The sequence below is a fragment of the Cebus imitator genome, unplaced genomic scaffold, assembly GCF_001604975.1.
Source record: "Cebus imitator isolate Cc_AM_T3 unplaced genomic scaffold, Cebus_imitator-1.0 Scaffold2, whole genome shotgun sequence".
Lineage (NCBI taxonomy): Eukaryota > Metazoa > Chordata > Mammalia > Primates > Cebidae > Cebus > Cebus imitator.
This window is the reverse complement of record NW_016107317.1, coordinates 9,087,067-9,099,547: the sequence shown is the minus strand read 5'-3', so window position 1 is coordinate 9,099,547 and position 12,481 is coordinate 9,087,067. Positions and strand designations below refer to the sequence as shown.

The 12,481-nt window shown below is 41.9% G+C and overlaps 1 protein-coding gene across 3 annotated transcripts in view; it reads left to right on the top strand.

The window, feature by feature from the left end:
• Nucleotides 1-12,481, top strand: part of PFKM (phosphofructokinase, muscle) — a 46,494-nt gene that overhangs the window by 13,559 nt on the left and 20,454 nt on the right. The window contains exons 1-2 of one of the 3 annotated variants that reach the window (XM_017529157.1): nt 6,259-6,430; nt 9,886-9,978. In XM_017529157.1, the coding sequence (XP_017384646.1) occupies nt 9,894-9,978 (85 nt within the window). In that variant the 5' untranslated portion in view covers nt 6,259-6,430; nt 9,886-9,893. Of the gene's footprint in view, nt 1-6,258; nt 6,431-9,702; nt 9,797-9,885; nt 9,979-12,481 lie in introns of those variants that run through there. The other 2 variants (XM_017529164.2, XM_017529173.2) reach the window with 2 other exon arrangements.

Sequence of the window (12,481 nt, the reverse complement as noted above, 5' to 3'; positions counted from 1 at the left end):
AAGATTGCGCCATTGCACTCCAGCCTGGATAACAAGAGCGAAACTCTGTCTCAAAAAAAAAAAAAAAAAAAGAATGCTCTTTTATTCTTTTTCCTGAGACAGGGCCTTCCTCTGTTAACCAGTCTGGAGTACAGTGTGGTGCAATCACAGCTAACTGCAGCCTTGACCTCCTGGGCTTCAGTGATCCTCCCATTACAGGTGCACGCCACCATGTCCAGCCAAATTATTTATTTATTCATTCATTTATTTTTGTAGGGTCTCACCATGTTGCCCCATTGACCAACATAGACTATATTGGTCTCAAACTCCTGGGCTCAAGCAACCTCCCACCTTCACCTCCCAGAGCGCTGGGATTACATACAGGCTTGAGCCATGGTGACCCGCCCACTAAAAGCACTTTTAATGGTGATATAGGAGTTGGTAGTGGGTAAAGAGAGAAAGGGATGGATTGCCCTTCAAATTTCAGCCTGTGGTAAAAGTTTATCCATCAGACCTTGACAAGTGTCAGACTTTTAGTCTCTTTTTCCTATGAGTTAATCTTTCTTAGATCTGAATGAAGCAGATAATGGGTCTTCAGAGAAAGCCTGTTTGTATCCATTGCTTACTTCACTCATGTAGATTTCCTCTACAGATGCAAATCTCCCTGCAAAGGATGGCTTTAGTGAGCCCTTCCTGTGTCCACAGCCCCTGAATAGCCATCTTATAATGCGCCAAAGTATATTTTAGAATAGCATATTTTAGTGTCCTACAGGAACTTTTCAGTCTTCTTGTTTACAAATGTTTTTTTATGTATTCATTGAGATATAATCCAATATCATAAAACTCACTTATTTAAAGTATCCAATTCTGGCTGGGCATGGTGGCTCTTGCTTGTAATCCTAGCACTTCGAGAGGCTGAGGCAGGTAGGTCACTTGAGGTTAGGAGTTCAAGTCCAGCCTGGCCGATATGGTAAAACCCCGTCTTTACTAAAAACATAAAAATTAACCTGGCATGGTGACATATACCTGTAATCCCAGCTACTTGGAAGGCTGAAACAGGAGAATTGCTTAAACCCAGTACGTGGAGGTTTCAGTGAGCTGAGATTGCACTATTACACTCCAGCCTAAGTGACAGAGCTAGACTCCATCTCTAAATAAATAAATAAATAAAGTGTACAATTCAATCATTTTCAGTATATTTATACAGTTTGCAACCACTCTAAGTTTATAGTACATTTTCATTAACCCCAGAAGAAATCCTGTACCCATTAGCAGTCATTCCCCAATTTCCCTCAGTCCCAGGCAACTGCTACCTACTTTCTGTCTCTACAGAGTTGCCTATTCTGGACATTTCATATAAATGGAACCATATGATATGTAGCCTTTTGTGAATGGCTTCTCCTACTTAGCATAATGTTTTTATGTTTTTATAAACCAAAAACAAAATTATAAGCCCCCAACTATCTGAATAGACCCCTCCTCTCAGCCTAGGGCATTCCAAAGTTAATCTAAAAAACTAGGTCAGGCCATCATGGGAAGGGGGAGCTGGATGTTCCTCATTATACCCTCCTCCTTTTGGAATTACTGATAGAACACACTCTTTAAGTCTGATAAGAAACATTTACGGTCTATTCTGTCTGAAGCCTCATATATGAAGGCTTCATCTGCATGGTAAAATTTTAGTTTCCACAACCCCTTATCTTAACCCAGACATTCCTTTCTATTGATAATCACTCTTTAAACAAATTGCCAGTCAGAAAATCTACCTAGGACCTGGAAGCCCCTGCTTCCAGTTGTCCCACCTTTCTGGAGCAAACCAATGTACCTCTTACATGTATTTCTGCATGCTGAGAAAATTAAGGGAAACAAATACATCTTACATGTATCAGTTGATGACTTGTATTTTTCTAAAATGTATGAAACAAAGTTGTGGCCTGACCATCTTGGGCACATGTTCTCAGGATTTCCTGAGGGCTGTATCACAGGCCATTGGTCACTCATATTTGGCTCAGAATAAATATATTCAAATATTTTACAAGTTTTGACACTTTTCATTATATGGATATGCCACATTTTATTTATCCATTTTTCAGTTGATGGACTTTGGGTTCTTTCCACATTTTGTTAGCATTATGAATAATGTTGCTACAAACATTGGTATACAAGATTTTGTGTGTACATATGTTTTCATTTTTCCTAGGTATATACCTAGGAGTGGAATTGCTGGTTAATATGACATCTCTAGGGCTGGGCGCAGTGGCTCAAGCCTGTAATCCCAGCACTTTGGGAGGCCGAGGCAGGTGTATCACGAGGTCAAGAGATTGAGACCATCCTGGTCAACACGGTGAAACCCCATCTCTACCAAAAATACAAAAAATTAGCTGGGCATGGTGATGCGTGCCTGTAATCCCAGCTACTCAGGAGGCTGAGGCAGGAGAATTGCCTGAACCCAGGAGGCGGAGGTTGCGGTGAGCCGAGATCGCGCCATTGCACTCCAGCCTGGGTAACAAGAGCGAAACTCCGTCCCAAAAAAAATGACAACTCTATGTTTAACATTTTGAGGAACTGCCAAATTTCCACTGCAGCTGCGCCACTTTACATTCCCATCAGCAATGCAGAAGGGTTCCAATTTATTCACAGCCTAACACTTTTTTTTCTTTTTCTCCCTTCCTTTCCCTTCTCTCCCTCCCTCCCTCCTTTCCTTCCTTCCTTTCTTCCTCTCTCTCCTTCAGTCCCTCCCTCCTTTCTTTCCCTCCTTTCCTCCCTCCTTCCTTTTCTTTTTCCTTTCTTCCTTCCTCCCTTCCTCTCTTCACCCCTCCCTCACTCCTTCCTTCCTTCTTCCTTTCTTTTTTACTTTTTTGTTAATAGCCATTCTTTTTTTTTTTTTTTTTTGAGATGGAGTTTCACTCTTGTTACCCAGGTTGGAGTGCAATGGCGCGATCTCGGCTCACCACAACCTCCGCCTCCTGGGTTCAGGCAATTCTCCTGCCTCAGCCTCCTGAGTAGCTGGGGTTACAGGCACGCACCACCATGCCCAGCTAGTTTTTTGTATTTTTAGTAGAGACAGGGTTTCACCATGTTGACCAGGATGGTCTCGATCTCTTGACCTCGTGATCCACCCACCTCAGCCTCCCAAAGTGCTGGGATTACAGACTTGAGCCACCGCGCCCGGCTTGTTAATAGCCATTCTAATGGATATGAAGTAGTATTTTAACTTAAATGAAGTAGTTTTGATTTGCATTACCCTAATGGCTATTGATGTTGAGCCTCTTTTCTTGTACTTATTAGCCATTATATATTTTTAGAGAAATGTCTATTCAAGCCTTTGCTCATATTTTTATTTTTTATTTTTGAGACAGGATCTCGCTCTGTTGCCCAGGCTGGAGTGCAGTGGCACAATCTCAGCTCATTGCAAGCTCTGCCTCTCAGGCTCAAGTCATTTTCCTACCTTAGCCTCCCAAGTAGCTGGGACTACAAGCATGCACCACCACACTCGGCTAATTTTTTATATTTTTGTAGAGATGAGGTTTCACCATGTAGCCCAGCCTGGTCTTGAATTCCTGAGCTCTAACAATTCACCTGCCTGGACCTCCCAAAGAGCTGGACTTTAGGTTGATGGACTTTGGGTTCACAGGACTGGGATTACAGGTGTGAGCCACTGTGCCTGGCCAGTTTTCCCTATTTATTAATATCTTCCATTAGTGTGATACCCTTGTCATAATTGATAACCCAATATTTATACATTATTATTAGCTAAGTTCCATAATTTACATTGGGGTTAAATATTGGGTTATTTAACCAATAAATATTGGGTTATCAATTATTACAAGGGTACCACACTAATACAAATGGAACACTTGTCATAATTGATAACCCAATATTTACTCTTTGTTCTATGAATTTCACAAAGCATAATGTCATGACAAATGCAGGTCATGTGTCTGTTATAGCATCATACCGAATAATTTTAGTGCCCCTAAAATCCCCTGTGCTCCACCTATTCATCTCTTCTTCTGTATCCCAAGCCCCAGGTAACAACTGATATTTTTATTGTCTCCATAGTTTTATCTTTTCCAGGTTGTCATAGAGTTGGAATCATACAGTATGCAGCCTTTTCACACTGGCTCGTTTCACTATGTCATTTCATGGCTTGATAGATCATTTCTTTTTATTGTTGAAAAATATTCCATTGTATATCTGAATCACAGTTTGTTTATTCCCCTTTTGAGGGACATCTTGGTTGCTTTCAGCTTTTGGCAATTATGAATAAAGCTTCTATAAACATTCATGTGCGGGTTTTTGTGTGGACATAATTTTCAACTCATTCAGGTAAATTCTTAGGAGTGCTATTGCTGGATCATGTGGTAAGACAACATTTAGCTTTGTAAGAAACTGTCAAACTGTCTTCTACAGTGACTATAACATTGTGTATTCCCAAAAACAATTAATGAAAGTTTCTGTGGTTCCACATTCTCATTAGCATTTGGTATTGTCAGGCTTTTTTTTTTTTTTTTTAGAGTCTTGTTCTGTCACCCAGGCTAATAGATGTGTAGTGGTATCCCATTGTTTTAATTTGCAGTTCGCTAATGACATATGATGTTGACATCTTTTCATGTTTATTTGCCACCTGTATATCTTCTCTGGTCAACTCTTTTGCCCATTTTTAAATTGAGTTATTTTCTTTTTATTGTCAATGAAAAAAGTCAAACTGTAAAATATTTGAAGATATTATTCTGAGCCAAATATGAATGACCATTATCCCCCTATGACACAGCCCTCAGGAGATCCTGAGAGCATGTGTTCAAGACGGTCAGGCCACAAGTTGGTTTTACATATTTTAGGGAGCTGTAAGATATCAGTGAATACATGAAAGATGTACAATTCATTCAGTCTTGGGACAGCTGGTAGCGGGGATGAGGGAGTGGGGCTTCCAAGTCATAGGTAGATTCAAAGATTTTCTGATTGGAAATTGGTCAAAAGAGTTAAGTTACTGTCCAAAGACTTAGAATCAATAGAAAGGAATGTCTGGGTTAAGGTAAGGGTTGTGAAGACCAAGGCTTTATCAGGTAAATGAGGCCTCCAGGTAGCAGGTTTCAGAGAATAGATTGTAAATGTTTCTTATCAGACTTAAAGAGTCTGTTCTAACAGTAATTCCAAAAGGGAGGAAGGAATAATGAGGCATGTTCTGCTCCCTATTTCCATCAAGGCCTGAATTAGTTTTTCATATTAACTTTGGAATACACTTGGCTGAGGGTAGGGGTCCATTCAGATGGTTGAGGGGCTTAGAATTTTATTTTTGGTTTACATTCTTAGTGAGTTGCAAATGAATTCTTTATTCTGGATGCCAGGCCCTCATCAGATATATGATTTGCAAATATTTTCTCCCATTCTGTGGGTTGTCTTTCCACTTTCTTGATGGTACAACTTGGAGCACAAATGCTTTCACTTTGTGTGGTCAAATGGTTTTATCTCCTAGTCACTTGCATTTGTATTGTTTGTGCCAGAATGTGCAGGGGTAGAGATAAAAGTAAGCAAGAGGAAGGGCAGTGGTAAAAGCAAGAGGAGACCTGACTGTGGAGACTTTGAAGCAAGAGAATAGGTGGAGCAAGGGAAGGCGAGACTTCAGTAATGAATGCACCTCTTGCTCTGGGAGCATCTGACCGGTTTCCATTATAGATCTGTTTGCTGTGGAACCCAATTTATATGCTTGCTTCATTGCCAGAATCCCGCCCCCATTCCTCCCCACTGCAGGCTTGAGAAGTAGCTGTCACAGCCACGCCCTTGCCTCTAGACACTTCCATTCCAAGTAGCTAGCTGCCCTGTACTTTCTCTGAGAAAGGTAATGTAAATGTAAACGAAGTTTTTGAGGCTGTTCTATAGAAGATGTCATAATTTAATGTTCCTCAAAGGCAGGCACTATATTTATTTTTTAAATCTCTCAGCACCTAATACAAAATCTAGCACACAGACTCCCAATAAATGTTTGCTTAAAGACGGATCGAGGTCAGATAGGGCCAGAAGGGCAGGTTTTATTACCAGTTGCTGAAGATGTTGGAATGCAAGATGTCTTAGGCAGTCTGGTCTAGAAAAAAGTTGTCTCTGTTGAAAACAAGTGACGCAACGAGGTAATTTCTTATTCCCATTAAATAAAGATGCTGATGGCTCTCTATATAGGTATGAGGACCCCAGGACTCTTAGGAGTGAAGAAACTAAGCCGCTGCCATATCTAAGCTGAGTTCTTAGGGGGAGGAGGAAGAGGAGGAGAAAGGCAAGCAGGAGGAGGCGGAGCCTTCTTGTCAGCATCTATTAGTGGAGGTTGGGAAGCCTTTCCTCCTTCACCCTCCCTCGTTGCCTCCACCTGGCTCCTCCCCTTGTTCCCCGAGCACCCCTCCTCCCTTTCCCAAGGACAATCTGCAAGAAAGCAGCGGCGGAGGAGAGCTAAGACTAAAAGGCAAGAGGGGCGGCTGAGTGAAGAGCAAGGGGGAGAACTGGGAGTGAGGCAGGAAGGTATGGGCTGGGAGCAGGCGGTAGGGAGAACTGAAAGGAGCAGAAGGGAAAAGAAGAGGATGTATGGCATCAGAAGCCGGAGCCAAGAGGGGGATGGGCAGGGCAGTCTTGAAGAATCCTAGCCCCTTGGGCAGCCCCCTCCGGTTGCAGGCTCTGCTGCATTCCTCGGGAATCAGGGATGGGTGGGTGGGGCTCGGACGGGTTGCCCTTGACTGCCTAACCCTACCCTGGCACTCACCCAATTCAAATCAGTGCGCTTCTGATGTTGCTTCTGTTTCTCCCTGCCGCGTGCTTATATACACACGTGATTTTAGAGATACGTTTTAATATCTGTTTCTCTCTACGTGCGTGTCATTGTGGGTCTGTAAGGGATGCTTATACAGGAGTCTGCATGAATTTCTGTGTCCTGTGCCTCTATAACTGTCTTAGAGATTTCAGGAGAAGAACATGAGCTGTTTTTTACAGGTCAGCATTCTTAAACTCCCCTTGTTATGGCGAATTTTCTCCCTCACTGACGCTTCCAGGGCTGGAAGAGCCCTGTGTGGGCTTCTACCCTGTCATGAGCTCCAATAGTGAATGAGAAGGAAAAACAGGGGGAAAGGGATCAGCACACCCAGATGTCTTGTTCTTTACTTTATACTTTTTTTGCCTTCCTATTTGCCCTAGTCACTTAATCTTTCTTTTCTGAAGACAGGAGAAATTTGGACATGGACATTCCAGTTAAATAAGAGTGTCTTTATTCACTCGTGTCCCTATATTCCTTTCACTGTTTGTCACTATATGATTTCTTAAGTCCAAGTTGTATAGGAGTGTGTTTTAGAAGTAAAAGGAATATGGAGGTATGTATCCAAGCCTATTTTTAATTTTTTATATATTTCTATTTCATGCAGTTCACTAGTTCATTAATGCTTTCAACAAGTATTTATTGGGGTCCTGTTAATGTACGTGGACTTTGCAAGTCTTTAGTAGGCAGTGGGAGAATTTTTAAAAATGATCATGATCCCTGCTCAGGAGGAGTTCTCAGTCTAGTTAGGGAAAATGACTTTACAGCCATCCAGTCCAGTGATTGGCAAACTTTGTCTGTAAAAGTCCAGATAGTAAATATTTTAGACTGCAGACTCATGGGTCTCTGTCACAATATCCATTCTGCTGTTGTAGCATGAAAACAGCCATGATAATACGTGAATGAATGAAGGTAGTTTGCACACTGAAATTTGAACTTACATTTTTCACATGTCATGAAGTACTTTTTGCAACCACTAAAAAATATAAAAACATTTCACAGCTTACTGCCATACAAAAACACGAGAAAGGCTGGATTTGGCCTGCAAGCTGTGATACGCTGACCCGTGATCTAGTCCAACCATCTTTTCAGTGCGTAAGAAGCAATTAAAATGCCACATAAAGCAGGCCGAGTATGGTGGTTCATGCCTGTTATCCCAGCACTTTGGGAGGCCTAGGCAGGTGGATCACCTGAGGTCAGGTGTTCAAGACCAGCCTGGCCAACATGGCGAAAACCTGTCTCAACTGAAAATACAAAAATTAGCCTGGTGCAGTGGTGCATGCTTGTAATCCCAGCTACTCGGGAGGCTGAGGCAGGAGAATTGCTTGAACCTGGGAGATGGAGGTTGCAGTGAGCCAAGATTATACCGCTGTACTCCAGAACAAGACTCTATCTCAAAAAATAAAAAGCCACATAAAGCAGTATTTAAGTGCTAAATGAATGATCCAGTTCGGACAATATGTGATTAGAGGAAGTCCAAAGAAGACTTCCTTCACCAGTGGTAATCAGTGAATGTTTAATAAGGGTACAATTATTACTGGCCTTAAATGATGGAATGGTGTGTGAATCTGTAGAAAGGGCTAGGGTAGCCATCTGGACAAGGGATGCAGTGTGCCCAGGCACAAAAGTGGGAACAGCAAAGTAATGTTCAGGTGACAATGGAGCGGAGAATATATAGGACCAAAAGTTGAAGCTATATGCAAGGGCTAGATTGTGGAAGCTTCAAATGCCAACCCAAGAAGTTGGCACCTTATCTGTCAGCACTGTTTATATGTAGTATGTTCATTAATCTGTCTCTTAACACAATGCATGTTTGTGAAGGTATGTCTTCATATATGTCTCATTGCTTTATTTTATTATTTGTGTGGATTTGTGTGTTTATGTGACCTATGTCTCTATAAGCAGCTACCCTGAGTTCTCCAGTTGCAGGGTAGAAGCAAGCACAAGCTGCCCTTAAAACTTGGGTTCCTGTGAATGAATACACATCTCCACTGAAGCCTAGGGACCTATGACCTTTCTATGAAGGTTTATTTTGTGTCTCTCATAGAGTGAAGAAAGGAACACAAGCACAGTGAGACCAGCTATAGTAGTAAGCAATTCAGGTGGAAAATGGCAATGAGAATAGAAAGGGGATGGATAAAGGAAGATAATAAGAAGGGAGAATAATAGGGTTTAGTTACTGTTTTGAATCTGAGGGGAAGGGAGATAAATTTAAAATAACAGGTTTTAGCCTGGAAAACTGGGAGAGTGATAATTCCACTGGCATTTTATGGATACAAAAGTATGTCCTTTTGTGTGTTCCTTTGAGAGAGGTAATCCCTAAAGAACAAAATATGAAGGTGTTCCCGTGTCATATGTACACATCTGTATATATATGGCAATGATTTTGTGTTAATCTTCTCATTTGATAGCATGTAGTAATGTGTGGGGCAAGACCCAGAGGCCAAGGATCAAGAAATGCTCAGGAGGCTGACAGCCTGAGAGGGAAGAGCCATAGAAAGCCCCTGACCACTCCTGAGACTGACATCGTTAATTTACCTAACTCCAATGTGCCTTTATAACTTCAGACTCCAGTTTCAACTTCGTATCACCTAACCCCATTCCAATAGCACAATTACATAACACCCAACCGTAATCTTAATTATAATCCAACCTACCCTTGTTCTTCTGCTTCTCCTTTGCTGATTGTCATCAGTGCCCCAAACCTCATCTGATTCTTAACCTCTGCAATGACCTATCCCTTCATTGAAAAGGGAGGAATCCTTGAGGCTAACTCAACTTTCTTCCTCCCTTTCTCATTTCTAGTCAGTCAAATTCTCTTTTCCCTGACCTTACTTTATTCTCCAATAGGTTCCAATTGGGGTGGGAGGGATCAGGAAGGGATTATGTAGGACCTTAGTAGTCTTGGGCTTGATTACATGACATTTCAGCTTGTCAGTCGACAAGGGTGTGGCTCTCCTCTGAAAGAAGTCCAAAGCTCTCAGGCTGCAAAGCCCAGACTTGGTGTCGTGGGAGAGCCTGACTGAGGTGGCTCTAGCCAGTCTATTAGCCATTTGTTGAGCTAGTGGCATCTTGATTCCTACTGTGTCTTAACTGACCATTGTCTTAAATTCTAGAGTGGATCATGACCCATGAAGAGCACCATGCAGCCAAAACCTTGGGGATTGGCAAAGCCATTGCTGTCTTAACTTCTGGTGGAGATGCCCAAGGTAAGGAAGAGGGGACAAAAAACATGGCTGGTGGGCCTTTTGGAATTTACTGACTCCCTTAGCCTATATAATAGAATTATTCTTAGGTTCACTGGAATTTTGGACTTTCCTAAAAATTTCTGTGAGGCTTAAGTCCCCAAGTGCATTTGAATTTTATTTGCTATGCTTTTATTTACCCACATCTTCATAAAACTTCTTTCCAAGTTTCTTTGAAGACTGGGGCTCTTTTGGTCCTCGGGAACCTAAAAGAGTGGCGTTTTATCAAGCAGCATTGGGAAGAAACTAGAGATAAAGTTATTGAGAAGGCGGTCAGTGGATTAACTTCATATACTTTGGTAATGGTAGGGATGGGAGGAGACCCAGAATTGGTCTTCATGTACTTTGGTGTAAGGGTGGGGATGGGAGGAGACCCAGAATTGGTATTTGGTGGGTCCCAACTAGGTCTTCAGTTATTAAGTCTGATGTCTGCAGCGTTCCTGCACTGACCAGGGTCAGTCAGACACTTCATTTTCTGTGGCCTTTCCTCCTCTTTCATTTCATTAGTCCTTGAACAAATAGGAACAGCAGCAGTTAATGAATACAGATCCACTGTGAGGTAGAGGGGCAGAAAACAGAGCCAGCAAAAACCCTTTTCTAGGTTGAATTTAAGAAACCTGGGAGTCATGAAAATTCTGTATATAGATAACACGGAGTGGGAGAGAGAGGGTATGTGATTTTTTTAAAAAAAACCTATTTCTCCTTTGATCTTCTGATATATTCTGATTCATTGAAAAGAGGCAGAATTTCTTTAAAAAGCGTACAGGACATGAAGCCAATCATGGAAAAAAGAGAGAAGGATAGTGATGTCAGCTAGACTCCTCTCCTCTGCACCACTGTCCCTAAGCTTTCCTAGACTTTGTGTTAAGGACCTACTTTGTATAGAGTCCTGTCTTGTATGTTGTGAAGAAGTTGAATTCCTTTAGGAATATATAGCTTAATGAGAAAACTAGAATTCTTACATAAGGCAGATAAGTAAAAATAAGCAAGTGTGCATTAACCAAGTGGAATCTACTTATATAATGAAATGATAGGTCCTGGTTGGATTAATCAGAGAAAACTCCATGGAGAAGGTAAATTTCAAGACACTGAACTTTTTATTTAAGTAAGGTGCTTAGATTAGTAGCAGGTACATCATAAAATACTCAATACCTGTACCATTAATTAATTAAAAATGAATTAGTGAGTACTACGTGTCAATCAGGATGATGGTCACTGGGGGGTATATCAGTGAAAAAGTCTGACAAAACCTTTGTTCTTATGATATTTCTTATTAATATATTAGTAAAGCTAGACTTTATTTTTTAACTTTATTTTATAATATTTATTATAATTGTTTTACAGGTTATGAATCAGAAAGTGCTAGAATGAAGAAACTGAGGAAGGAGGGCACGGAGGTCTGAGTTTAGGAGTGGAGAGCCTTAGTAGAGTTTGCAGAAACCACAGACCTGGCTTTTATTGCTTCTCTCTTCTTTGCTGGCAGGGTACCATGCCAATACTGAATTCTTTACCATGTGCTTGAGCATTGATCCTGCAACCTTGGTAGAATGGTCTGTGTTAGATTAGGGGAAGAGAAAAGAGAGCCTGCTAAACAATCCAAGTAAGATACACAGTTTTGTTTTTTTTTTTTTGAGACGGAGTTTCGCTCTTGTTACCCAGGCTGGAGTGCAATGGCGCCATCTCGGCTCACCGCAACCTCCGCCTCCTGGGTTCAGGCAATTCTCCTGCCTCAGCCTCCTGAGTAGCTGGGATTACAGGCACGTGCCACCATGCCCAGCTAATTTTTTGTATTTTTTTAGTAGAGACAGGGTTTCACCATGTTGACCAGGATGGTCTCGATCTCTTGACCTCGTGATCCACCCACCTCGGCCTCCCACAGTGCTGGGATTACAGGCTTGAGCCACTGCGCCCGGCCAAGATACACAGTTATAAAATGAAGAAGAGCTCTTGAGAGAGTGAAAGGGGGGGTGGGAAATCAGCCTAGGATTTAACTTGGGTATAAGAGCAGCAGAGCCCTTCCAGCTTCTGATCCTGAGCAGTGAGACCCTCTTATTCTAGTAATGACCATAACTCACTACTGTAAGAGAAAGACTCTCTTTCATGGAGGCAGCTGTAGATAAGCTAATTTCTGAAGGGCCCAGCTGAGCCAAGGCCTATGGGAGTCTGTAATAGGCACAGTGTATCCAGGGAAATATCCCACCTGCAAATCCCCATAACATCACAGCCGCATGTCACTAGGGACTGAGAGTGATAGAAACGGAAATTCTAGGGAGGCAAGGAGGCAAAACAGAAACTCAGAATAGAGCTGAGAGGTCCCACCTGCAGGAGAAGCTCACATTCAGAAGTAGCCTGCCCAGAGCTGAGTTTGATGGACTCTTGTTCTCCCAGGGAGGAAATATAGAAATGTTTTTTGTTTTTTTTTCCCGCAGAGGCTTTATGGGTCACATGGGAAAGTGATATTGAGCTG